The 26,236-nt window shown below is 44.9% G+C and overlaps 1 protein-coding gene across 1 annotated transcript in view; it reads right to left on the bottom strand.

The window, feature by feature from the left end:
- Window positions 1-26,236, bottom strand: part of PAPPA (pappalysin 1) — a 180,803-nt gene that overhangs the window by 62,073 nt on the left and 92,494 nt on the right. Inside the window, exons 9-10 of the mRNA XM_049832511.1 lie at window positions 25,399-25,490; window positions 12,629-12,825 (exon numbers count right to left, since the gene is read on the bottom strand). Of these exons, the coding sequence (XP_049688468.1) occupies window positions 12,629-12,825; window positions 25,399-25,490 (289 nt within the window). The remainder of the gene's footprint in view (window positions 1-12,628; window positions 12,826-25,398; window positions 25,491-26,236) is intronic.

The following is a 26,236-nucleotide window of genomic DNA, read 5'->3' as shown; positions in this document are numbered from 1 at the left end:
AAAAGATGAAAACCTGCAGCATGTCCTGCTCCAGGACAAAGGCATGCAGGCAGGTGATCAACAGAAAAGCTTTATCAACTGGAAGCTGATAAAACTCCTGGGGTAACACACTGATGCTATATTACTCCCAGATTCAGTTGGCTCAGAAGTAAGAGGAAATCTCATCTGTCAATTTTACCCGTGTAATGAAGAACAGGATTTGGCTGTGGGACTGGGAAGCAGACTACGTCTCCTGCAGGACGAAATAAAGCTCCATTGCCAGTTGCTACGTCCAGTCTCAGCACAGCCACTTGCCCTTTGAATCTAGAGCAGCCGATGGTGTCTGGACCTTGCAGATTTAGTATTCAGTTAGCACACTACTACAGCTTTCTCAGCACAGAGCCCCAGTTTTCAACTGAAAGTTTGGCTGGATTTTTTAGTAACTGGAAAGTGACTTTTATGTGTATGAAAACACTGCAGCTGATATGACATGCCATCAATAGTTCGTTTGCAGTGTGACACGATGATAGATTCCTCTACTTTACCAGTAGTTAAAGTGTTCATTTCCAAAGGGAAATTTCCTTGGGTAGAGTTTTGGATGCTAACACAGGGCTGTGATTCAGAAATAAGTGGGAGATGCAAGGGCTATTTTGTTTTGTCGTAGAAGTTGGTTTAGTTTCAGGAAAGCAAATAGGAGCTACAGGGATTTCCATTAGACAATGGGCCAGATTGTATATGTATTCAATGTGTTATTAACTTCAGCTTTCTCAAAAAAATGCAGTTATTGCACTTCCAAAGAGTCTGTATGAATAATATATTTCAATTTTTAAATCATGCAGACCTGCATTCTTTGAGCTTGCCTTTGAATTTCTGTTATCTCCAGATTCAAAGCAAACTTCATTTAAAACCGGTGAGTTCAAATCAAAATCATATAAAACCATAAACTTCACATGGTATACCTGAAAAAACTGTAAATCAGTTGTGACTGGCCCTATCCCAAACCCACATCAGCTTTGACATCCAGCCAGGTGTAATCAAAATATCTAGGATGCTAGCTGGACCTGTGGAAAAAAACAATATGGACTTTTGATTTTACAACAAAACCCTAACCAGATGCTTTTTGCATGGTACAAAGGATCATCCCAGAGACATCAGTTAAGCCAGGGCCAGACACTACAGAAAAAGAGTGAGAAAAAGAAGAAATAATTGTGCTAATGGGATTTAATAATCAACTCAACTTTTACATAAGCCCACAAGTAAACACCAGCATTTGGAGCTCACGGGTGCAATTTGTACTTGCCCCTGCTTCTTTTGCCATTTGGTAATGCACACTGAAAGGATGCGAAAGTGATAGCTCCAAGGACACAGCAACACAGAATATAGCCTCATGTGAAGCACACGAAAGCGTAACTGAGCAATTTGCCATGTGCTCTTGTTTATTCATATCAGACGTTTGCTGTTTCTTCAACACAGCAGTAGGACATAAAGATGCTGCTCTCAAACAACAGCATCCTCCACCCCAGCACTGCTGGGATCTCACCTAGGAGGCATAGTTCTTAGAATTATCCCTGAATTGCGTTCTGCTGTTGCGTTCAAATTCACAAATACATCTACCAGTAGAAATAGCAGCCAAATGCAACCCGCTAGCCAGACAGCATAAAGAAACAGCACCCAAACAAGACCTTATACCTTTAGTTTTGCAAACATCAGCCTCATTAAAGCTAAAAGACATTTTCAATCTGCAGCAAAAGCTCCTGTCTACAACTTCCACACTGCTGCTCACAAAAGTGTGAAGGCATTATAGACTGATAAGTGCTTTAACAGACTGCATATCCATCCACTGGAGAGCAAGGTTAAACAAATACAGTAGCCAGAACATTATTGTTGGCTGCACACTCGGGTTCCCGAACTGCCTGTCTCTAACTTGAACCAGCTAGGTCCACTACAGCAAAACTTGCATATAACTGCGGGCCAAGGCTGGCTGTGGGGGTGCTGAAGCAAAGGAAAACAATCCCATCCCATAAGCTTTTACCACGATGAGTAGAGCAAAGGATTTTCTTTTTTTTTCCCCCTTTGACTGAAGCATTTCATTTGGGAGCAGCTGGCATCAGAAAATCAAACTGTCAAATGTGCACCATGCTACAGGAGGATCTTAAATATATTTTTATTATTATATTAGTGGATCCAACTCACTGGATTCATTGTAGTTTTGCTGGTTTGGCACTCCTGCAAAGCAAAGCAGGATTGGGCTTGTTACAATCCACTTGGTAACATCCCCTCCTTCCTTCCCAAAGCTGGTCCTATACATTTGCTTGGCCGAAGAAAGCACACAGCTTGTTAGAGAAAGCCCAAAAGCAACAACAACAAATCCCTAAAGAACTTCAGCTTGATGAGGAGTTCTCCATCACAATAACATACTGGCTGAGGTGGACAGAGATGCTTAGAAGCACTTGGGCAACATTTCTGATAGGAAGAGAGACAATTAAGAAAAAAAAATTAAGCCACATCTTTTTCAGCTATCAAGGAGGAAAGAAACACAATGCTTTTGTTTCCAGCACAAGTAGGAGTAGACCCTAAATGTCCCCATACCCAACCCCATCTCCCCTGAACTGCCCCAAGTGCACACGGGGCACAGGGGCAGCTTCCAGGAGATGTGAGACAAGGCAGGTGCTACCACGAGCTCTGAAGATTGCTCGCTAAGCTTCGCCTGTGGCTGAAGCAAACAGCCATGCAGTGGTTAATGTCAGCTCTGACCACATGATCACATTCAGGAAAGGTCAAAAGAGTGATTTTTCATTTAAAAACATCTGTGTGTTTAAAGAACAAAACTTTCTCATGTGCAGAAAACCAGGGGTTTCCAGCGCTTTTATTTCCAGAGTTAAAGTCATGCTTTTCAGCTTTGTTTAGGGTTATAGACCATGTAAACACGCTGTGTAAACCACACGCAATCCTCATCACACAGCATTTCCACATGCAAGGATAATTGGGGGTGCAAATCTCTCTCTCCCTAGCTCCTTGTCCCTCTCCAAGCTGCCCAGCTTCCCACACCGCACTCCCAGCGAGCCAGCCAGACACCCAGTTGTTGTCCTCCCCTATATGAAGACGTACACATGCCTCTAATCCTAAGGGTATAAGTCTGCTCTGGGCTGTCAACAGGCCTTAATTGGATACATCCAGGGAGATGATACATTGGGAAGAGGCCCTGAATTTACACTGCGAAAAGGGAAGGCTGTGGTGGGGCTCCCAGGGAGTGCAGCAGAGCGGGCGCAGAGGAGAGCGACCATGCACCATCCTGGGGAGCTGACTACAGTTACCCCTCAGCAGGCAAAGCCTTTTGGTTTCCCATCCAACTAGTCAGCTCTACATCAGCGTGCATTAATTAAGATTAAACCCTGTAGCTTTATTTTCTTGATACCTGAAGGCACAGCTTGTGGTATGCAAATCAGAAGGTTCCCCCTTGCTTCACCGGGCTTTTCCCACTGAAACTGCAGAGTAACGAAACCACCACCGTGCAAGCAAATTCCTCTGAATGAGTTGGATCATCCAGGGAGAGTCCATAGAGCAGCAGCCAGCTGCTTCCTCCAGCCCGTGCACACCTCCACCCAAGCAAAGGTTTGGCTGCAGGTCTCTGGAGCAGCCCGTCACTTCCCTCTAACCTCAGAACAGCACTGGTTGCTCTAATAAACTTCAAACTCCAACAAATTAAGTCAAAAGACTCTTTGGAGCATTTCATCCTTGATGTCCCAGGCCAGTAGGGGAGTTCACAGAAACTCCCAGCTGCTCTCAAAAGAAGTTACTGGAGGGATTAAAGTATGAGCATCGTCTGTGAGAGGAAGCTCACGGTTCCTTCAGCCTCACTGCCTCCCACAAGCAGGCTCCGGGAGGATGGATTGGGAACACAAGGGATGGAAGAACTCACAGTGGCCAAGGCTTGGCCTTTTCCACCAGAAACAACCACTGGGAAACAGTTAAATTTCCATACAGTGAAGCTTTCCTTTTCCAGCAGGTAAGGGTCACAGTGTAAACACAGTGCAGTGCACCAGGAACAGATCTGCTCTGCTAGAAGGGCAGATTTTTCAAAGGTATTTGGATGGAGAATGGTGGAAAGAAGGTTATCTCTACCCTGTGCTTCAGCTTCCCCTCTCTGAAAAGAGACTTGTCTTTGAGAGCGATGATGCAAGGGTTCATTACCAAAAATTGGGGAAAAAAAGGTCCACTGCCCAAAACACTAAGCATAAGGATTTTGGCCCAGTGACCAAAATGGCTAAGCAGAACTTGATGTTCTCCTGAAATGAGGGCTTCTCCCAGTAAGTGCGTACATGCGCAGACAGGTAATAGCACTGATCATGCAAATAACCATTTCCTGGCCTGCATTACAGTTTGCAGCCGGACCCTCAGGCTACGGTAGAAACCCAGGCCCAGGGGAGGCTCCTGCTGATAGCAGGGGGAGCTGGGCCCACTTACCAGATGAGTGAATCATGGCTTCTTATCAGATTCACCACTGAAATGACCTCAGAGGGAACAGTGTTCCTCCAACTCCACAGGCAGTATTTCCAAAAATGAGCATGAATTTGGGGTTCCTCAACAGTTACAGCTCCAACTAAGGCAACATGATTCAGGAGAGATTTAAAGCAGCTCAAAAGTTTATCAAAATGGTTGCCAGTTTTGTTTTTTTCTTTTTAAAGCAGATACTTATTTGCAGGTGGGGACAGAGGCATTGACTCGAGAGACCTTCAGGACAGTGCTGGGTAAGCACCATCCTCCAAAAACCATGCCTTTTAGAGACATCTCAAGAGGAACACCCTAAAATTCACTGGCATTCAAAATACGAGGTCTCTTATGACAGTGTGGGCTAAAATGCCTACAGTACTCTGAACAAGTAGTGCAGACAATCCTTCATTTAAAAGAAAAAATAAATTATCCGCTCCTGGCATGAGAAAGTTTACTTTCAGGCTTAAAGAAATGATCGTGTGGTTTTGGGGATGGCATTCCGTTCTGCTGAAGAATAGCACCCTGCCTGCCTGTGTATCTGTGGCTTTGTAGCTACATTACAATCCTGGAGAGCTCTGTTTACATATTTTACATGTTTTCTTGTGCAGAACATGAAACCAAATTACATAGTAAAGCCCATTATGGCTTCGTTCTTGCACCCTTTTCCATCCCCTCCTTCCGATCACTTGTTTTAATTCTATCCAAAATAATCGACTGGGTATATTTAACTGTGCTTGATTGACTGGCAATGCTTCAGGCAGGTTTATTTGCTGTTGCACAGGGAAATCATGCAAAAGCTGGTGAAGCTACATGCCAGGGGGGTAGGGAGAAGACGGCCGGGGCGGGGGTGGGATGAGAAATGCCGAGAACCCTTCATGCATGAACAAAGCAGACGTGTCGATGCATTTATGCAAAATCATTCTGCTCTGAATGGAGAGGGACCCAAGACAAACAACCCGGATGGGATGCAGGAGAGCTATCCCACGCTTACGGCTGGACATGCTCTGCATCTAAAGGCTTGTGAGCAGCAACAGCAGACGGAGAGACTGGCAGGTTGAGGGGCAAGGGCCGAGGAGGGGGGTCTCCTTTCAGAAGAGTGCATGCTAACGAGCAGCGCTGCTGTCATGGGGTCTGGCTTTCCAGCTTGCTGATGCTGGGGGGGTCCAATCTGTTTCTTATTACCATGTGTAATCTGGGTGGGTGGCTGGGTGTACAGCAGATATGATCATAAAATGCTAAGTTACTTCCTAAAGAAGCACATAATCATTATTATTATCCAAGACAATATTCCTTTCTTGCCTTTCTTCTTGCTTCTAGCAACAACAAATGGCATGGAATTCTGCTCTCATTTCGTTAGTGGTAACTGTCTGCTGGTCCTAGGAAGATGGGACCAATTTCCGGCACCTGAGGATTTTTGGTTTGACCTTCATCTTTGGAAAGGTCATACTGAACCTCTCTGAGAGTACTGATGGCTGCTTTGCTCTCTGCATCATCCTTTGTTTCTTTTATCTATTTTCTCTACAGTACACAAAGGGAACACAGTGTACCAGCCCCTGGTACTCACTGTTCTGTTTCCCTTAGATGACTTGCATATGTGCTCTTGAAAAATTATTCTAAAAACTAAGGGGGGAGGGGAGGGGAAAGAAAAAAATATCCCTTGAGTGTTTGGCAAAATTGCTTGGAATCTCCTCTGACATCTCATTGTGTTCTCTCTGTCCTCCCCTTATACAAATCAGCCAGAGGCTATGACATCAGCCATGGGGTCTGCTAGTTTACTACTGCCAGGAGCAGAGGAGCACTGGAAGACGTGGGGAAGGAGCGGTGAGAGGGAGGGAATCACTGTCTGTCCTAGTAGGGAGCAGGCAGCCAGGTGATGGGCAGCATCCCCAATTCCCCAGCCAGCTCTGGATCGACTTTAAGGGTAATGCTCTTTCTCGACCATCTCTCTGCAACCGAGTCCTGTTCAAGGCAGCCTACCTAGAAATCCCATTTGTCATTTTATTTTGCTTCCGAGACCTCCCCAGAACACTGAGATCATTCCTGAGCAGGAGCCATGGCACTGATGTTAGCACACATCTTTGTAGCATCCCTCACCTTGGTGTGGACCCTTCGCATGGATCACCTCCTCCAACAAGGCAAAGCACCAATGCAAATGTGAGAATAAGGACCAGTGGAGTTTCTTTGGCAAAAAGGTTGCAAAATCCAGCCTTCCCAGCAAGACAAGTGGGAAACAAGATTTCTAGCCATTAAAGCAAGGAGTTAGTGGGACAGTTTTCCCGTCCGCTTGTACTTGGAATGGACAGCCAAACTGTGCTTGGATAAAGACTGATTAATTGACAAACGGGATGGTGTGAGGTAGCTGACAGAGCTAAAATGCAGATTTAATGTCCCCAAACCCTTCCAGGGTTTGTCTCGGCTCCTAGACAGTGACTCTCAGCAGGCCCTGAACAATTTGCTTTTTATCCAAGATATGAATATTTCCCTTTCAAGACATCCTGAACTTCCTAGTCCTGGGGAGATCTAGGCTCAATAATGCTCAGTGCCTGCAACATCTCTGAAGGATATTGAGGTTTAATCCTCAAACAGTAGCTTTACCTTTCTGTGCTCCGGTTTCCACCTCTATTAAATGAAACAGAAACCAAGCAGTGTGGCTCTGATAAGGCTTAATTAATCCCTTTATATTGAAAAAATATCATCACTTGAGCCAAAGTGGGAGCATTCCAGCCTGAATGTGCCTGATGGTCAGGGCCAGGCTCGTAATGCAACTCTCCAGCCTTCAGGCAAAAGACCAAATTGGCTGGTTTGTAGTATCCAGGGGAAGGCTGAAATAAAGACAAAGTTTTGGACCCCCTTGAACTAACTTTAGACTTGGAGACTCTGTAACCTAAGCTGAAGCCGTTTGGTAGATCAGCCAGTACTGGAAATGAGCTCAGATATGTACAGCAAACCTACATTCCTCTTGCGACAGCCTGTGCGCAGTGTCCAGTTCATCTTTTTCCAGAACTGGTCTCTGATCACTCATGGTTCCTCCATTAATGGTTTTTTCTTAGTGGGATTCTGCCCTCATCCTCCAGAGATTAGCAGTTCAAAGCCTGGCTCGGCTATAAATAACAAAGACATTTGCAAAGCAAATCATCTTATTAAAAATAGGGATTTTTTCATCCTTCCAACCACAACAAAACTCTTACCGTTGAAGAGCGACAGTACTTGGCTGTGAATTGGGAAGTTCAAAAAGGGCCACTTGCAGAGCCGACAGACCGACACCCTCCCTCTTCTCAGCAAGATTACCCCAAAGGAAAGGAATGGCTTCTCCATTAAAAGTTGCAGGTTTCCTCTCCTCCCACTCTTGTTCAAGATTACTCTATTTGTTGGCTTTGCTGGATCTTTGGGGAATTATCTTTAGCATTATATTTATTAGACAGAATAAAACTGCGTGGCAGAGAACTTCATCATCTTTCTCTTCAATTTTCTTAATGGTATTGTCTTACCACTCTTGGAGCACTTGCTCTACCATGTTATTTCTTCTAGTATTCAGAATTTTTTTGTGCTCCTGTCTTCTCCTTTTGTGGGCAATTTCAGACATACTGCAATTCTAGACATCTTTCTGCTGCTGGTGGAAGAATAGGTTTGTTACACTGAGTCTGGATGAGTGCAATTGTGGGAACTGTAATAGGGGCAGGAGGGGGCCTCTGTTTGTGGGAAAGATGTAATAAGAATCCTCTTCCACAACTTCTTACTCCATAGCAGCCCCTGTGGGGTATCCAGAGGAGAACAGGGTGTGTTCATCAGTCCGGGAACGAAAACGAATCCCAGGATCTGTCTGTGCCCAGCAGCCTCGGGAAAGAGTCCGCTTTCGGTTAACTGTGCCTGAGCTGTGTGGCTTTTTCTATACAGGGGAAAACCAAGCTCAAACAATGGCATAGGGAGAAAAAAAATATTTTTTATATATATATATATGGTTACTTGGTCTAAACAACTTCTGCACAACTGGGAGGAAATGCAATGAAAGACTTCAGTTACTGGGGGACTGGCCCTCTAAATCACCAATGCACACAACAGCTTCCAAGTCTGGAGCACACACTGCTGTGACAGGAGTAAAAAGTTCAGCAATAAGCCACCTAAAGATCCATTAGTCCCTTCTTATAATTGTCTATTATAAAGGCCCAAAGGGAAACTGCAGATGAATCAGTTCTCCAAAAGCAGGAGTGCCACCAGCAAGAGGAAAGGAGAAATGGTATCTCCAGCCTCCTGTGGTTGGTCTGCACCCACCTGCCTCTGTTCCCTCGCCCAAGCCATGGAGCAACCCTCCTGAAACAGGCCTGTCAGAGGCTTCCTCCAAAGGCACATCTGTATAGAAAAGACACTTTAGCAAAATAACCAAATCCTTCCTGCTACTCCAGAAAGAGAGACTAACATATAAGCTAATGCACTCACCCAGTGCGAACTGTGGCAAAACAAAATTGGTGTGCAATGAGAGCATGGAGATTGAGTTGACTAAGGTCATTGCAAGACCCTGGTTTCTTGAACCCTACAGGAGACCCAACCTTTCACAGTGACCTAATCCACACTGCATGTTCCTACTTAACACTCCTCACCAATGCAGCTTCACCAGTGACGATACAACGGGGATTGTCGGGGTAGACCACGAGTCGGCTTTTTAAACTCATGTCTTGTCAAGCCCAGGTGTGCTTAACTTGGTGTCAGGAGACCATGTCCTACCCCCTCCTGCTGGTAACAAGGAGGTTGACCCTAGCTTGGTACAAACCAGTCAGGGAAATAAGTCCCTGGGGACTTCCAATACAGAATAAATTGCAGCTATTCACAAAACAGATCAGCCGAAGCACTCTTTGACTGTTTATGCCTACTGGATCTGTCCTTCAACTAGTATAAATCTGCCCAGTGCTACTGCCTTTTTGTAGTCTTTGCCAGCATACACCAGCTGATGACTTAATGCTAGCATCAATAATCTTTAGCACAAGAAAGGCCCTGAGAAATAAACAGCACTGTAGAAAACCCCACATAACCAGTACATCAACACTGATAATATTTCACACACAGTGGATGGCAAGGCAGGCTGTTTACAAACTCACAGCAAGAGCGGTAAGGAAAAGAGCAGCCCAAGAGCATGCAAAGCCCTTATTGCTGAATTCCTCCTGCAGTCGACAACAGGTACTGAGCAGCGTCTGCTTCAAGATCTGCGGAGGACACCAGATTAGAAATCAAACTGTAAAAATACCCTGCATTGGTGCTCGCATTTCTGTGCTGGTGCAATGTTGCTGACTGGTCCTCTTTGGCTCTAAATATGATGCTGTCAGTACTGAGAATATTTCTTAATCAGCACTGAAGAGTGGCTGCCAGGAAAGTAGAAGTGGCTGTCTATCAGTCTTGCTTCTGCAGAAAGAGTGGTTGTTTAAAGGAGGGGGCTGTTTGACCTTTCAATTTTTCAAATGTGTATCTCTTCGCCAAGACTGTGTCATTCTTTGTAAGCATTTTGTTGTTCAAAACAAATCTTATACTGTGAACTTTTTTTTCCCTCCCGTAGTATGTTGCCATTCAGCAGCCTCATACTAACAAGTAAGGAACCAGCATGTAATATCCATCTCAAAATAATAAGCCAGTGCAGGCACCCTACTTCTAAGGAACAACCAACTCTGCAGAAACAGGCAATGTCGTAGGTGGACTGAGCAAACAGGTGTGGGGTGGTCAGTTCGCAGAAGCAACTCTACAATGATAAGAAAGCGTTCTCCGGCTTGTGCTCATAAACAATCCTTCAACAGTAAAAAATTACGTGCAGGCAGATATTGCTGAGAAATACCACAACAACAAGCCGACCTGCGATGCCTACTCCTCAGAAACAGCCTAGGCAAAACTATGACAGTCATGCAGAGAAACGGGTGTTGAGATGTCTAAGGATGAGAAACATTTTAAATCATGAAGGACATGCTTAAAATGCTTTTAAGCACCTTGAGAACGCTGGAGCAATTATGAGAAACGAAGATGGCTAACAAACAGGCAGCTTATGTATTCTGTATATTGCTGTGCACTGCACTCAAACATATCTTTCATAGCATTCCTGATGAGAAGCCAACACAAATGCCACTCTGATTAATCAGGAAACTACCCAGCAACAACACGAAAAGTTTGCACAACACCAGCAAGCACACAACCTACTCTGAAAGATATCTGGGTGAGGAAAGGTGCTCCTTTCATCAATACAAAAAACCCCTAAGGCTCAATGCTTGTGCAGATAATGAAGCCAAACATGTTTACACACCAGTGATCATTACATGCAGTGATTAGAGGAGATCTCAGGTTAATTTTCATCTCCGCTAGCTAACAGACTGATGACCTGCTGCCCCACCTAACCTCTCCAGAGTGACAAGTCAGGTGCTTTCACAAGCCGACAAGGCTGTCTTGTTCCTGGGGAAAACAAAGACTTTCTCAACATATATGATTAAAAAGGTCAATGAACCCCATGCACTCAAACTGGTGTAATAGGACCAGCTGAGCTAAAGCAAAAATTCCTTTTGCTGGAAGTAAATAGCACACTGTTATCTCCCCAGGGGCCAGGCAATAACAGGAGGCATGTTCCCATTCACTCTGCCAGTGTGTGATATGCTAGTGCTCTGCCTATAAATACAACAGCTTTTTTTGCCCCTGCCCCCCCCCCCCCCTTTTTTTTTTCACAAGGCTGTGACAACTTCATCTCATCTGGGTACAACAAACACGCCTGAGTTGTGGCTACACAGCAGGGCTTTCTGTTGTGTGTGTGCATGGTGGTGTTTTTTCCACCACAGGACCATATGCTACCTACTGCATGGCGTGGCTGCGTTTCTACCAGGGCATTAGGAGAAAATCAGGGCAGCTCTCTGTAGCGGCTGCACGGGGACAGAGTGCTTGGGGACATGCACATAAAGCAGCACCTGAACTGGAGACAGCGGGCTTTGGACTGTACTGCAGACAGGGAGCTCGAATGAGAAAGAAGTTACGAAGGCACTGGTAGGGGTCCAGAGGAAAGTTCCTTTTACAGTGTGAAATAATAAATGAGACCATGACAAAAAGGCAATACTGGGCTCGGGATTCTGTCTTGGTACTATGCCAGCTAACCACGCTTTGTGCATTTAAAACTGACCTGGTCATTAATTTGTTACAGACTTGTGCAATGTGAACAAGGCCAAGTCTCTTGGATAAAGATGTTTTCTCTTGCAAGCCAACTGGAAATGCTTAGCTTTTACTATTCACAGAGCAATCTGCTTGTCATATCTGTGACACGGCATTCTCTGCATTGCCCACTCAAGACACCTCCCAGATAATTAGAGTGTAAGAACAACTTTGCTGCGTCAAACCAAAAGTCCACCTAATCCACTGCTCTATCTCTAGCAAGGGACGACGGTGGATGCTGAAGGAGGAATATATGAAGCCGCTCTCATCTATGATGATCCTTTCCCTGCAGTATCCTCTAAAAAAATCAACAATAAGCAGTGTGAGCTTTCTTGAGTCAGGTTGCATCTGGACCATTGCATCTGCATTGTGTACAGCTCTGTTTTCCTGGCATTTATCTAATGTCTTTTTGAACTCATTTGGATCTAATTCTCTCAGGGAGACAAAAGGTAAAGTTATGGTAACTGGAGCTATTTATGTTACAAAGGAGACATGTAAGAAGGGGGTTAAAGCTAATGAATGGCTTTGGGAATGGATGGGACCTTTCTCAGAATAGAACAATAGGGTGCTTTTATGAAACCGGGAGACAGAAAACACAAAACTATTAAAAAAGAAAGAACGCTCTTTTGTATTATTCAGCATTAGCCTTCAGAACTCATCGCTGCAAGATAGTACCCTGTGCTAGCTGCAGAGAGCCTGTCTAGTCTTTTAGGTGATGATAGTTGGTTGAGGTGACTCCTACACCTCTTATTGAATCAAGCAGGTCACAACTTCAGCCAGCTTTTACTTGCATGATTGGAACTGAATTTCAACTCATCACTACTAATCAGGCTCAGAAAAAGGGAAACTGCTGTCAGTGGCCTTCCTTGGTGAAGCAGCAAGTTAACAGGCAGGGTTAACATCACATATGAACGCTGACCATCTAGCTACGCTCATGAATGTTGTTCCTTGCTGGACTTCACTTTCCAGGACAGGAAAGGGAGTATGCTTTCCTTACCTGGGTTGCTGCTGGCTGACCGATGACCACCCATCCTGGACACTGCTGGTCACTGTGATGTGAGACGGAGACATTGGAAGCCCACTGATCGAGGAAGCCTTTGGGAGTGTAAACACCACAGTCCTTGATGCTGGTCATTTGCTCAAATTCCTCGCATACTCCATCACCATCATGGAAATAGCACCTGCTGGGTTCATCTGCCAGGAGAAAGCAGAGGAGAGAAATCACAAAGGACTGGCTACACATGTCTGCAATCTAGTTGCTAGGACCCGATAACATCAGTGGTCGTGTATCTGCTGGGCTAGGTCACTGGGAAGTGAAAGCGTTGGTCGCTTCTAGGCAATAGCAAGGTGATTTTAAAAAAGCCAAGCAACAATAGTCGACTTTTGTATTGGGCAATTCCCCCAAGATATTTCCTAATGTAAGGGGTTTTCTGCTTATTTTCATCTATCTCCATTTAAAAGGATGGAGACAGAAAAAAGCTGAGAGAGAAAATACATAGAGAGACAATGTGGGTGTTGGCATAATTCCACCAACTTGGATGGAAAAATGCCAACAGAGGGTCTGGTCTACAATGTTTCCCTTTTTGTTTTTAAAAAGATATCTGCAAAACAACAACAGCAGCAACTGTGAATTTAGGGATGGCGAAAACTGCCAAGTTCACAGTTGTAGTGACCAAAGGGCGAAACACATCTGTTTATCTAAAGAGCAGATACGGTATACATAGTGTGAGGGTAAGCTTGCCACATACACACACGGCTTCAACCAACATGACTCAGATTTGACCTGAAAGGATCAAAAGCAGCAGAAGACTTTATTATCCTTGTCCATTTATTCTGTGGCTTCTCTAATGAGACTGCCAACAAAGATGCCAAATTTTTGAGGTTGTTTCTGTAACACTGGCCCATTAAAAACTGAACTGAGATCCATCTACTCTTTTCAAACAGACTGCATAGCAATAATGACTTTCAGTCATTAGAGTACTCTGTGAAATGGAAACCTTTGACCTGTTGGTATCCTATTTTGTATTGTATTATCATTGCCAGTCCCCAGAGGTATCCAGTTCTGACAGCCTGTTGTATTTTTGTCTGGCAAATAAGCCTGCTGAAAAAACGGTAGGAAATTAGCCAGAGCTGCTAGCTGGACTGATGGAAACAATCCCTAAGGAGAGTCCTGTCGGTAGCATTGGACTATCTTGAGCTAGGTGTCAGAAAATCCAACGGCTGCTCAATTTTGAGCTACTTCCAAACTACTAAATCCCTGTTTATTTTTCCTCCTAGTTTACACAGTGAAATACCATCATGAGCCAGAAAAAAATCAGTTTATTGCAATTCAATTATTTAATGACTTTCACTCCTTTTTCCTCCCTTCCTCTCAGTCCCCCGTGCAAAATTCCAGGTCCTTAAGAGAGTGTGACTTTGAAAGAATGGACAAGTCTATGTCATTACGGTTTCATTTCCTCATGACCTCTGTGGACAACTTGTGTACGTGGATAAGTGTGGGGAACTGCGTATTTGCTGGGCTAGTACTCCGAGCTGGCGAAAAGGGAGCCAGCATGAATCTGGAAGCTGTTCAGCTGTATGAGTGCAGCCCTGTGTCTGAGCGAATCTTCCCGGGGGTGGCCAAACTTCTTGACCCTACATGTCACATCTTCAAATCTTCATATGGCTGGGAGCCACCAAACATATACCACACACCTCGAAGAGCTCGGAGGAGGAGCGCTTGGGAGAGTGCTTCACAGACAAAAGATGACAATGGCTCCCCAGGGTGTCCCATTACTCCACGGTGGGAGGGGGCTCGGGTGGATGTGCAGATGGGCCCTAAGGCAACCCAGCAGTGCTGGCCCCAGCGCCCGCTGCCTTGCCTCCTCCCACAGCCGGATTGCCCAACAGCCCTGACGCCAGCAGGGCCCTGCTACTCTTCATGTGATACGGACCCAGCTGGGAAAGTGTGCTTGAACTGCTCATGAACGGTAGGTGCCCCGAGAGCCCCAAGCTTGGACATCCCCGTAACATACCTTGTTTCTCTGCAGGGCTTATTAATGCTGGCACAGTGCTACACCAGTGTGGCTCATTCATCCCTGGGAGAGACACGCTTTGTGTCTGGCCAGCTCAAGGAAAGGGCAGAGGGAGCATGTAACTGTGATGGCCATGGAGACAAACCCTGGGTTTCCTCACCTTATCCTTCTGCATCTCTTGTTCTGCTCCTCTCTTGGCAGAGACATATCAAAGCGTAAGCCAGGTCTCTGCTGTACCCAAGAGCAGTAGGATAAAGCTAAGTAGCTCACCCGCCTCAGAGCACTATGTCCCAGTTTGAGTGAGCATCTCAGCAGAAATCTCTGAGAAATATTCAGCCTTGGAAAGACTGTGGTCAGCATCAAAAATCCTCATAAACAAATCCCAAACATATGAAAATATGTATTTTTGGAAAAAGAGTTTCTTTGTTGTTGTATGAAAAGGGGCTTATTTCTGTAAAAAAAGGAAAAAAAAAAAAAAGAAAGGAAAATACCTACCATATTAAAAAGACTCAACCTTCAGCATATAAACATATGCACAGATACACACTTACAGTGAAACACTGGCACCCAAGTGCGTCCTGCTACACACCCACACTGACAGAAACATTAACACACAAACACATGTACGCTTTCTTTACGCATACCCAATGCAGTCACCCCACTGATGCAAACGCATACCCAGAAACTCACAGCCTAATTTTAGTCATATGTGTTTAAACAGTGTTTCCCTGGCCTTCCTGAAGCACTGACTTATTTTCACAACCGGCCCTGAAGTTAAGCACAACATTTATATAGCAACATACTCCTGCACTGGCTCCAAATGTTCCCTCCTAATGCGATGATAAACGTAATGGGCTTCTGATAAGATCGTGTGTTTAGGATAAAAGAATACTCAAGACCTACTCCAATCAGATGACTTAATTCATACTCACATGGATGGGAAGGCAGCCTTTGAATAGCTGTGATCCAGGCCAGTGTGTGATCCTAACAGAGGCTAATTTGTTCCTGATTATGCTTAAGACCCCAATAAATCTGTCTGCTCAGAGTCTGCAAAACCCGAGGGAGGAACCGAATGGAGAGACTGAGATGTCTGAATTAAATGGAGACTGCCTAAATGATTAACAAAGTCTTACTGAACTGCACTGTCATGAGCCCTTTGGCTGTGCTAGTCCTGGAGAGTCGCTGCACCCTGCCCTCCGTCGCAGCGCAGGTTCGCTGGCTGGATGACACCGTGCACAAAGGCTGAGAGATTAGGTACCCGCTTCCTTTTGTGTGCTTTGAAAAATGATGGGGAAAAGGGGCTTTGCAACCCTAGCTTTCTTTTAAGGAAGATGTGTAAGTCCTACTATTGACACCCCATCCTGAAGCGTGCAGTGCCATGCTTTGAGGCGAGCGTTGGTGAGAAGAGGGGAAGACCTTTTCTGCCCATGAGCTTCCTACTTCTGAGTGATGGCAAAGAGGGGCACTTCTTGAAATCCTTCCCAGACGCTGGTGAGGTGACTGACGAGGGCATCAACCTACAACAGCCAAATTTAGTGCATCACTGGGTGGACTGCCAAAAACCAGCAGAGGCTCTTCCTTCTGCAGGTGTTGAGCACCAGCTCTGATTCCTGGTTCTTACTGTGGTCTTGGATGCTTGGTAGATTACACATTGGGCTTTACATTTTCATGAGCAAAGTGAAGAACGACCAGATTGCTTCTTCCTACGATTGCCCTCACAAAATAAAAACTAACAGGCTTCTTCCCTTTCCACGGTGGTGTGAACACAGCTCAGTTAAATCCGTAGAGTCGTACAGGCTCAAAGCCGCGGAGGGCAGTGTCAGGAGTGGTATATTTCTGGGAAGCAGTAGCTAACATCTTTATTTCCATAATGGTGCAAAATGCCTTTTCCATTCTCTTCTCAACTACTGTGATATGAAATGCATCCAGGGCCTTGGTAATATGAGGTAATTTTTGTCTCCACAGAGCTCTATAGAATCCCAAGATCTAGCAAAGGTCATAGTGATGTATTGGTCAGGTATGGCCCATGTCATGGACTATGTTCATCAACACTAGGACTTCTCAGTTCAGAGTTGAATCTGATTTGAAAGAGATATGCAGGAAGGAACATGAAGGAAATCTGATTTGTCCTCAAGGAAAAATGACTTCAAAAAATTAAAAAGCAGTTACCTGGAAATCCAGCTTAAACCTAGAACAGTAAAATGTCTGCAGGCGTAGCACCTGGCAGCAGGAGACAGCATCTCTGGGGGATTGACAACAGATGCTGAAGGATCCTGAGCTGAACTCAGGGAACACGTATTCATTCAGGCAGCCCGAGCTCCTTCTCCCTGACAGTTCTTACTGAAGGCACAAAAATGCTGGGGCCAAACCACAGTCCCTCTCTTGTCCTTGCTTAGTGAAAAGGCAGTCTCCGCTTCAGTGAAGATTTCTGTGACACCTGGGAATCCCTGAACACTCCGTGGCAGATATCAATCTGGAGAAAGGGGATTTGTTGGGGAAACAGATTGGCAAGACCTGGCCTGCTTCCTATTGCAGTTGGGCTTCAAGATCAAGAATGATCTTGAGGCTCTCATGTGTTGCACCAGAAAATGATGCAAACTCCATTTCTCCTTGCTTCTTAAGCTGCCTGAGCACAGTGCAAAAGACAGCCTTTTGTATTGAAATATAAACCCCTCCTCTGGGGTTCAGAGGTGAAAGGATGCACAAGGTAAGGCAGAGGATTTAGGGAGTACCTGGGAAGCGCCTGCCAGACCAGGTCTGGATGAGCAGGTAACTCCCCATCACAGTTACCTGTTCAAAGCGACGGTAGAAAATAACCAGTGAAATGAATGAAGTCTGGTACAGATCAGGAAGCAGACATGCAGGATATACATTTATCTGTGATAGGCAGCCTTCCACCTCATGGAAAAAAAAAAAAAAAAAAAAAAAGAAAAAAAAGAGAGATAAAGAGATCCAATGCATAGCACAGCGCACATCCTCCGATGAGGCTTTTAATGTCCGAGCTGCATAGTCAAAGTGCTGGGGACAGACACTTGGGGAGGCTTCCTGTTTTCAGCTAGAACGCAATGATTGGCATCAGCATAGTCTTCTTTTGTGCAATAACTACTATTTTTTTAAAAGGCCAGACAAAAAAAGGAGTATTTTTAAGCTCAGCTGTTTACTTAGGGATGTTTCCAACTATAACAAGTCTCATGCCACATAACTATTTGTCCAAAAAAAAAAAAAGAAAAAAAAGGGGGGGGGGGGGGGCCGACACAAAAATGCAAAAGCATTGTCTCAGAGTAACAAACTCTTGGAATGGGGCAAGCTTCACATTTTAACCCCTGTAAGGTCTATCCAGGGGTGTGCAGGCCTTTTCAGACACAGAGAGGGCCAAATGACAGGCTCACCGAAGTCAGCAACTTCTGCAGAAGCAGGATTTTACCACCCTGTCACTTAATCGACATCTCCAGCACTGGTGTTTATGTTCACAGATGAGAAGAAATGTATCCAGAGGTTTCTATCACAAAAGGAGAAATAATTCCACTGCATATCACATGAACCCGGCGGCTGAGCAATCACAGAACCTGTTCCATTTATTTCTATGGGAGTTTCACCTTTGGCTTCAGTGGGAAGAGAGTGAATAACATGGCTTGCTTCCAGGATATCTGCTAATCTCTTCTTTAATATTGAAGAAGCCAGAGACAGAGATATTTCCTGCTACAGTAAAATATTCGAGAGTTATTTTCCTTCCTGGATGTTCTGATTTGAAAAGAGAAAAACCATTACACAGAGCTTGGTCAGACCTTTCTGAATAAAGTTGCATATCAATAAATTGTGATGTTTTCCTTCAATGAAATAAACCAGACACTTTGGAAATGAAGGCAACACGGGTGTTGCAATCTACTGCGGAACATCCAGGGGCCTCGCAGGAGGCTTTTTTCTCTACAATATGACAATCGTGTCTGAGCATCTCCTGAACCGAGCAGGCGGGCATAATGCATTTGTGGAGCACGGCTCCCTGGTAATTCAGCTGCTTCGTAGAAATACATTCCTGGGCTTGTCCTTTGTCTGGCGTAACTCGGCTCATCGGTATGATATAGCGGTTGGAGCACAATAATTATGCAATTGATCTGTGTGCTGCAGACAGATAAAATTACAACTCCCTCACAGAGCCCGGCACTGAAATTTGATATTTCACCTCCAAGAACACGAGCCTTTGTCACTTAAGCGAAAGGATATTTTCCATCGCTAGCAGTGGTAGTAAGACCTTATCTGCTCTGCGGCTAGCCAACAGGAGCCAATGTGGCCTTGCCCCAACCCCGGGCAACCAAGCACGTTATAAAAGCACTACAACACATGTCCTCTTCCCACCTAATCTTGTTTCCCTCCCTGGGTGGTTGGATAAATCAGAAAAGCGATGCTGAGAATATTTCAATATTTCCTCAGACTTACACAGATGTATTAGCTTAACGTGCAGACTGTTTGACTGAAAGTCTTGAGGCTTCTGTCACACAAGGCAGCAACCTCTACAACCACGAGCAGGCTGGCCAGCGTGGCCCTTCTCAACACCTGGCCCACTTGCTTGGGAGGCTGGGAAGGAGCCCAAGAGAAAAACTCAGTGGTGCCATTCACCAAGGAAAACAAACTGTTTGTTTGTGCCTGTGGTAGGATGTTATTGCAAAGGAAGGTCTTGTGCTCAGCATCATCCTTAGCACAGCAAGTTGCTGTTGAGTCACAGAGGATACTCTAAGGAGGGAAGTATGACGAGCCGTGGAAGCCTCTCTGATCCACAGAGAGTAATGCGTGAGGGATGCAACAAGCAAAGGAGTAATTCTTCTGTTGGGCTCTTATTGTAGCTGTGTCCTAAAAACCAAAGCTGGATTGGGCTGGGCTGGAGTCACTGGCCTAGGGAAAAATGCAGGCAAATACCACTCCAGCCCACATTCTCCCCCACAAAAAAGCATCTGTCCTTTGTATTTTGCTGCCTGAGATGCCTGCTCTCTCTGCTCTGTGGCTCAGATGGCCCTACTAAGATTGCACTATTAATGATGGCAGTCTGAAAATCACTTTAAGAGACTTTATGACAATGTTGTGATTACTAACTTGCCAAAGGAGTGCTTAGACATTTAAGAACATGTAGCCACACTCCCACGAGCTGCAGGAAACAGTCAGCTTCAAAGTATTTGCCCTAACTGAAGGATTACACAAATATCTTCTGAATAGCCCCGGTCGGTAAATTCATTGCTATTTGCTATGAAATTCTGCTATAGAACCTCAGCTCCTTTATCGACAGCAACACTCTTTCCCAAGCTCCTTGGTCAATGCTTTAGACTTATTGATGCCCTGTGAGATGCTGAGTTTCACTTGCAAGGTGGCTCGGTTTCTCCCATGCTGTTGTTCTACTGAAAGCCCTCGGCAGGGTCAGCCAAGGCCTATTTAATGTTTGTGAAAGAAGGCAAAATCACCATTAGCTGCTGTGTGGGGCCGCGGTTTCGGCAGTCAAAGCTGTGTTCCTGTGCAGGGGTATGAGGAAGGGAGGGGGAGAGGATGGGAGCGAGGCGCGCTCTCAAAGCATGCCCACAATGAATATGGATGGTCATCCATCAATTTATTTTAAGCACATTACTTCTCTGTCAGAAAGGGAGAAAAAGGAAAAAGAAAGAAAGGAAAGAAAAGACATATAAAATTAGGTTTGTGTCACTCATTTAACACTGCAATTTCCCTAGAGGATTATGCACCAAACAGAGATAGCAAGCTCATGAATATTAATCATTTCCCTGAATGCAATGCAGCCCGCCAAACAATAAGATTAGGGGAAAGTGCTATGCTTAATTTATGGATAATGGGAGAGGTAAAGGATAGAGCTCCCACAAAGGTAAGGCTCACAGCTGGAGGGAGAGGCCTCTGAGGAGGAGAAGGACAGATCCAGATTTGTAAGGTAGCAAAAAAACATTTGAGGCCAAGCAGGAGCAAAAGAAAAGGTGTTTAAGGATCATTGTCAAATTAAAATCATACTTCTCCCAGAACAACCACTGACGACTAATGCTTCAAGCATGCCAGAAGTTGGTGGTAAATTCAAGAGCTACATATATTTATTTTCTCTTTTCCTCTGCTCTGTGCCTTTCCTTTTATTTTACATCCCTGAGGCCCTGATCCAACAAACCACGGAGACGTGTGTCTAACCTGAAACATTCACGTTCTTCAGTAGGACCACTCACATGTGGAAGTTAGCGGAAGTGCTGCCCTGTTTTGCTGTAAAAAGGCTTTAGCAAAGAGCCCCTTATAAGCAAAGGAGATAAAGTGTAGCAATAACACCAGTAAGATGCAACCGAAAACCCCATAAATTGCCAGGCAAACGTAAGGGTAGATAGAAGTTCTGAAGCTACTTCCCAGCTGTGTTTCAATGTGTCTATCAGTCTTTACTCATCTCTTTTCATATTACTTTCTCTCCCCCTCCCTTCTTTTTTATTGATCTCTGCATCTTTTTTATTATATCCTTCTCTTTCTTCGGCACTGGTGAGCTAAATCAATGCATAATGCACATCACACTCAACAAAAGGAATGCAAATGAAAGCAGCGCTCTTTTTCAATGTCTGCACATATATCTAGATGCATGTGTACAATGTTGGTGTGTGGGAGAGTGCATACCAAGGACAAGGTGCTCAGCTGCTTGTTAGACACCCATTTCTCAATGGTCTGGTGGGAATGGATCAAGTGCTAAAAAGCTCTGGGTTCCCACAACTGCAAATCATAACTCTTACGACTGGGGCCTGTTTTACACAGGACATATCAGCTTGAACTTGGCTGAGATCCACAGTAATCGCAAAAATCAGTTATCCCGAGAGTAATCAAGAGCAAGGTGAAAGAAAAGCAGCCAAGAGGTAGGAGAGGGGTGCATCAGTCACAGCGGACATGACTTTGATTCACTTGTCTCCTACAAATCAAAAGGCAAAGCAAAACTTTCCCCGTGGGACCAAATTCTGTGCAGAGGAGATAAAATATGCAAAATCTGCTATGCAAAGGGGAAAAAAAAAGTAGAGATGATAAATTTCAGGATGGGGAAGGGTGAGTGTACTGCAGAACTTAAAAAGGAGTACTGCCAGATGCTTTCATTAATTAATTAATTAATCTCACTGTCACTCTTCAGCATGTTGTAGGAAGAAAACGCTATTAATCTTATCTGTTTTCTGTTACTCGGCTTTGTGTTCAGAGAAGGCCAGGACAGCCTGACAGTAAGACCACACAGTTTTCTTCCCTGCCTCCCTCCTTCCTTCCCCCGCGCCCCTCCTCCCGTGGCAGAGCAGATTGATCCACTGTTATCTGATTAGAGAGGAAAGGAGGAGGGAAAACAAAACCGAGAAGGAAAAAAAAAAAAAAAAAGTCTAATTTTATTACAGGCACTAGCACAAAGTGTCTTGAGAGCCTTGTGCCATTTATTCAAAAGAAAGTTGGACCAATTAAAAAAAAAAAAAAAAAAAAACCAACCTAAACCTTATGATGGTAAAAGGCAAAGGGAGAAAGAGAGGCAGAGGGACACCTGCAAATAGGCTGCCTCCATCCTTGGAGATATCCAGAACACGGCTGGACATGACCCTGAGCAACATGCTCCAACTTTGAGCTGGATCTAACTTTGAAGTTGGCCCTCCTTGGACCAGAGACCTCCAGAGACTCCTTCAAACCTAAATTATTCTGTGATTCATGGCTCTAAATCTAAAGCTTGGTGGTGTTTGCAGGCTCTGTTACAGTTGTCTTCTACGAAGTGAGGAGACTTGCGTGGTCTCTGCTTTGGAAGGAAGAAGCCTGCTTGGGCTTTGCTATCAAACCTCCTGCTATGGAACCCTCCGATGACACCCCTTCAGCCCTGCCCTTGCAAACAAAATGTTTAGTGATTATTTTCAGCCATGTGGGACCCAATCCTGCAGACTATTTGTGACAAGCATTGCCTTCACTGTTGTGGTTAGATTTGCTGAAGTCTAAAGAATGCCTTGTGGTAGTTCAGAAACATGCCTGGAAGGAAGCATTTGCAAGATCAAACCCTGAGGCCCCCAAGCCAGCAAAGCCTCTGAACATGTGTTTGAGGCTCACTGAATTCTTTGGTGAAGGGGAGTGATTCCCGGGGCTCTAAAGAGCTACATAATACAACAAGAACATCACTGCAAAAATAACACTCTCTGAAATAATTACTTGTTGTCCTACAGGATTATAACATGTGTTAGCCTTGTAAACATGGAAATAAAGTACACTTATTTTTCTGTGCTCCTCAAACAGGGACCCAAGCATTCTGTATTTTCCAAGAAAACACCCCATCAGTCTCAAAGACGACTTTTGTTTGGCTAAAGGCAGAGAATTTGGTCTGATATTATTAGATTGTGGAGAATGCTGAATTTCTGCTCTTTTAAATTATTGTTATGTAGTACATACAGCCACTTGCTTCCCCAGTATCTTTATGTTTTCTGGTGAGATTTTAACGCTTGATATGTTAAAGCAGAACACAAATTAGTACTGTTCATTTGTGTGAAAGATTAGCCAGCAGTTTCTCTCTAGCTCTTGATGTCCTAATTCATGGTGGTCCAGCACCCATAAAAGCCAATAGGACCTGTTTCACAGGTACTATGTTCTCTGAACCTTTCCTAGGGACTCGATGAAGGCAGTGTTTGCCCCAAAACAACGCAGCTGGTCTACCCTTGCAGACCCTGCATGCACACTGAGGCCATCACCACTACAGCAGTTGCACCACCACAACTCTAAAGTGATGCAACAAACCCTTTGTAAAGTGATGCAACAAACCCTTTGTAAAGTCATGCAACAAACCCTTTGTAAGCTCTGCATCCACCCACCTTTCCATTGATTCAGCTAATTTGATTCACCTGAGTCCCCACATTCAGTATTTCACAGACAATTTGATTTAATTTGCTTTTGTAATCCAGGACCAGTGGAAAACCACAACCTTCCAAAGCCCATGACAATCAAACAACTTTTCACCTCTGGAATTGCCCTTTCCTTTTCAACACAAGCAAATCTGAAAAATCCCTTCCTGTGTAATGGTGTAGAAAAATCCATCTGTATGTTTTAGTTGCTTCATTTTCTAATCATATTGCTGTCAGACAGGTTTTTTCCACACTTTAACCAGCCCCATTGCTGGTCCCGGAGATGAAGGTGTACACGTGCATAAAGCAGGCTCCTGCACCCACCTCCAGAACACTGCTGTGGGGTCCAAGGCTTGGGACACCCCACTCTTACTCCTGTCTGGGGATTTACCTAAAGCATGATGCAGCTCCTGCACAGCTCACTCAACCCGGTTTCGTTGAGAACCAACATACACAGGGGAGGACCCGGGTCATGTCCTAACGTAACACTGGGACATGGTCAAAGTACAGACCTGGACTGAGGAGCTGAGACCTGCTGCTGAGCAGGGTGATACAGCCATACAGCTCCAACCCAAACCCTTGCTAGAACCAGCCTCACACCATGCCTGACTTTCAGAGAACCCAAAACATTTGCATAAGTGTTTATCTCGCTTTCAAAATATTATGACTAATATCTTTCAGTGCTTGGGGGTCTAATCCAGCAAGTTACTTGAAACACAAATGTAACTTCAAGACCACCAATAGTCACAATTAGCCTCAACCATAAATACGGACAGATTTCAATAGAGCAATTTACATATGTAAATATGTAAATAAGTACATCACCAAATCAGGCCTTAAGTTGCACAGTGTGGGATGCTGAAGTAAAAACATAGCCATTATGATGAGACAAGCAGTCCCTAACTTACCACCCAAGGGAAACGTGGTGCCTGTGAGGTCCTTTATATGTCACTCCAGGCACAAGAGATAATTGTCCGTTTGCCAAAAAGAGCCAATTTCAGTCTTGCCAACATTATATTATCTGCTTAGGACTGATGGCCTGAGCTGAAGGCATGGGATCACTAGATGGGACAGAGTATTTGCTTCATCAGTCCAGATAAGGAATCTCACAAAATCCCTTGAGAAAAAGCTGACGCTTTATAAACATTAACTTTGGTTTCAGAAGCTCTGCATGTTTCATCCCAGATCTGCTGAGCCCTGTTTGGGAAATACAATCCCATAACGCAGGGCTACCCCACAGAAGGTGCAGCGTAAATTGGTCTCCACTTCCCTTCTCTGCCCCCAGCATTCCTAGAGAGTTTAATAAATATGTAAAGCTCACAACTGCAGCCCTGCTATCCCCGATAGCTCGAGCATCTTCCGGCCATTGTGCTTACAGGTTTTGCTAATCAGAGCAAACCAGGCTTGCAAATGAAATCTGATTAAGTAGTTTTCACCTCTGAAAAAGGGGATTAGCTAGACCTTTGATCCTCAGATATTGATTTGCAACTCAAAGGAGGTGTGACCTCAGCTGGACTTGCTTCTGGTCTCACTCCCTTCCCCTTTCACTCCTCCTCCTGTTTACCAGAAAAAATCAGTTCATGTCTTCTCACATAGCCAGATCTAAAGCCTATTGAAGCCAGTGGAAAACCACCCACTGACTTCAATGGGCTTTGGATCAGTCCCACAATGGCTGACTTAGCCTTAAGTCCTAGGCTGTTTCAAAGCCAGCAGAACCAATTTCCCACCAAAATGACCAGAAGCTGGGAAGATATGTTCGCCTTTCAAACCTACAAATTCCACCTTTTTTTCTCTTCCACGACAACTCTTCAGCTGGAAATGCTGAAAATACTGTTGATTTTTGCCTTGCACTCTGCGTAGAGTTGTTGCCCACCGTGAGTGGAAGGTCTCTGAGCCAGACTTACCAATGCAATTAAAGGATAACTCCTGCAGGCAGAATAGGGAGCAGCCATCACCGTTGATCTTATTCATATCATCGCATTCTTCCCCCAAGTCTCTGTAAGCAGGGCACACACATGCAAAAAGGAGTCAAATGGCACATGGCATCATCCCGACGATCGCTGCAACCCCTCTGCAGAACCCTAAAGCCCTGAAATCCAGTACAGCAGCTTTGTGTGCTGACCCTTAAAATACCTCTCCCTTTCTCCTCCAGCCCTGACTTTCATCATTCCTCGTTCACAAGCTTGCCTGGCCGCTTCTCTCCTGCACATGTGGATACCACTTGCTGTTCTCTGATGAGGATATGAGTAACTTCCTTCATAGCTGGTGTGGCTGCAACTCAGCAGGTGGGGAAAAAGAGAACAGGAATCTCTGAAACTCTTTGTATTAAATCTGGAAGGGCCAGACTGTGACCCCAGCATGGGAATAACAAGGCATAAAGCCTGGTGCTGGGCTATTCCAGGTGACAGCATTTGGAAGACAGCAGTCGACAGGGAGCAGGTGGTGTCGGGGACGGGGTCCTGCCTTGTGCCAGCCCGCACGGTTGGAGCAGCGTGTGGGGAGAAGAGTGTGAACCAGATGAGAAAGGGGCTGCCGCAGCTGCAAGTGGGGCCACAACCAACCAAGCTGTGACAGTCTGGTTCCTGCTCGCTCCCGAGGCAGCTCAGCTATTGTTTGACGCTTGCTGCAAAGCCACAAGTGATGTTTGAGGAATGTGCAAACATAACAGTAGGAGAAAAGTTATGGAAAGCAAAATTAATCTGTCTTTCTCCACCTCTCTCTCCAAGACTACCCTGGATTCAT

The sequence above is a fragment of the Accipiter gentilis genome, chromosome 29 (assembly GCF_929443795.1).
Source record: "Accipiter gentilis chromosome 29, bAccGen1.1, whole genome shotgun sequence".
In the NCBI taxonomy this organism is placed as follows: Eukaryota; Metazoa; Chordata; class Aves; order Accipitriformes; family Accipitridae; genus Astur; species Astur gentilis.
Note: the sequence above shows the minus strand (reverse complement) of the source record. Positions and strands in the feature narration are given on the sequence as shown.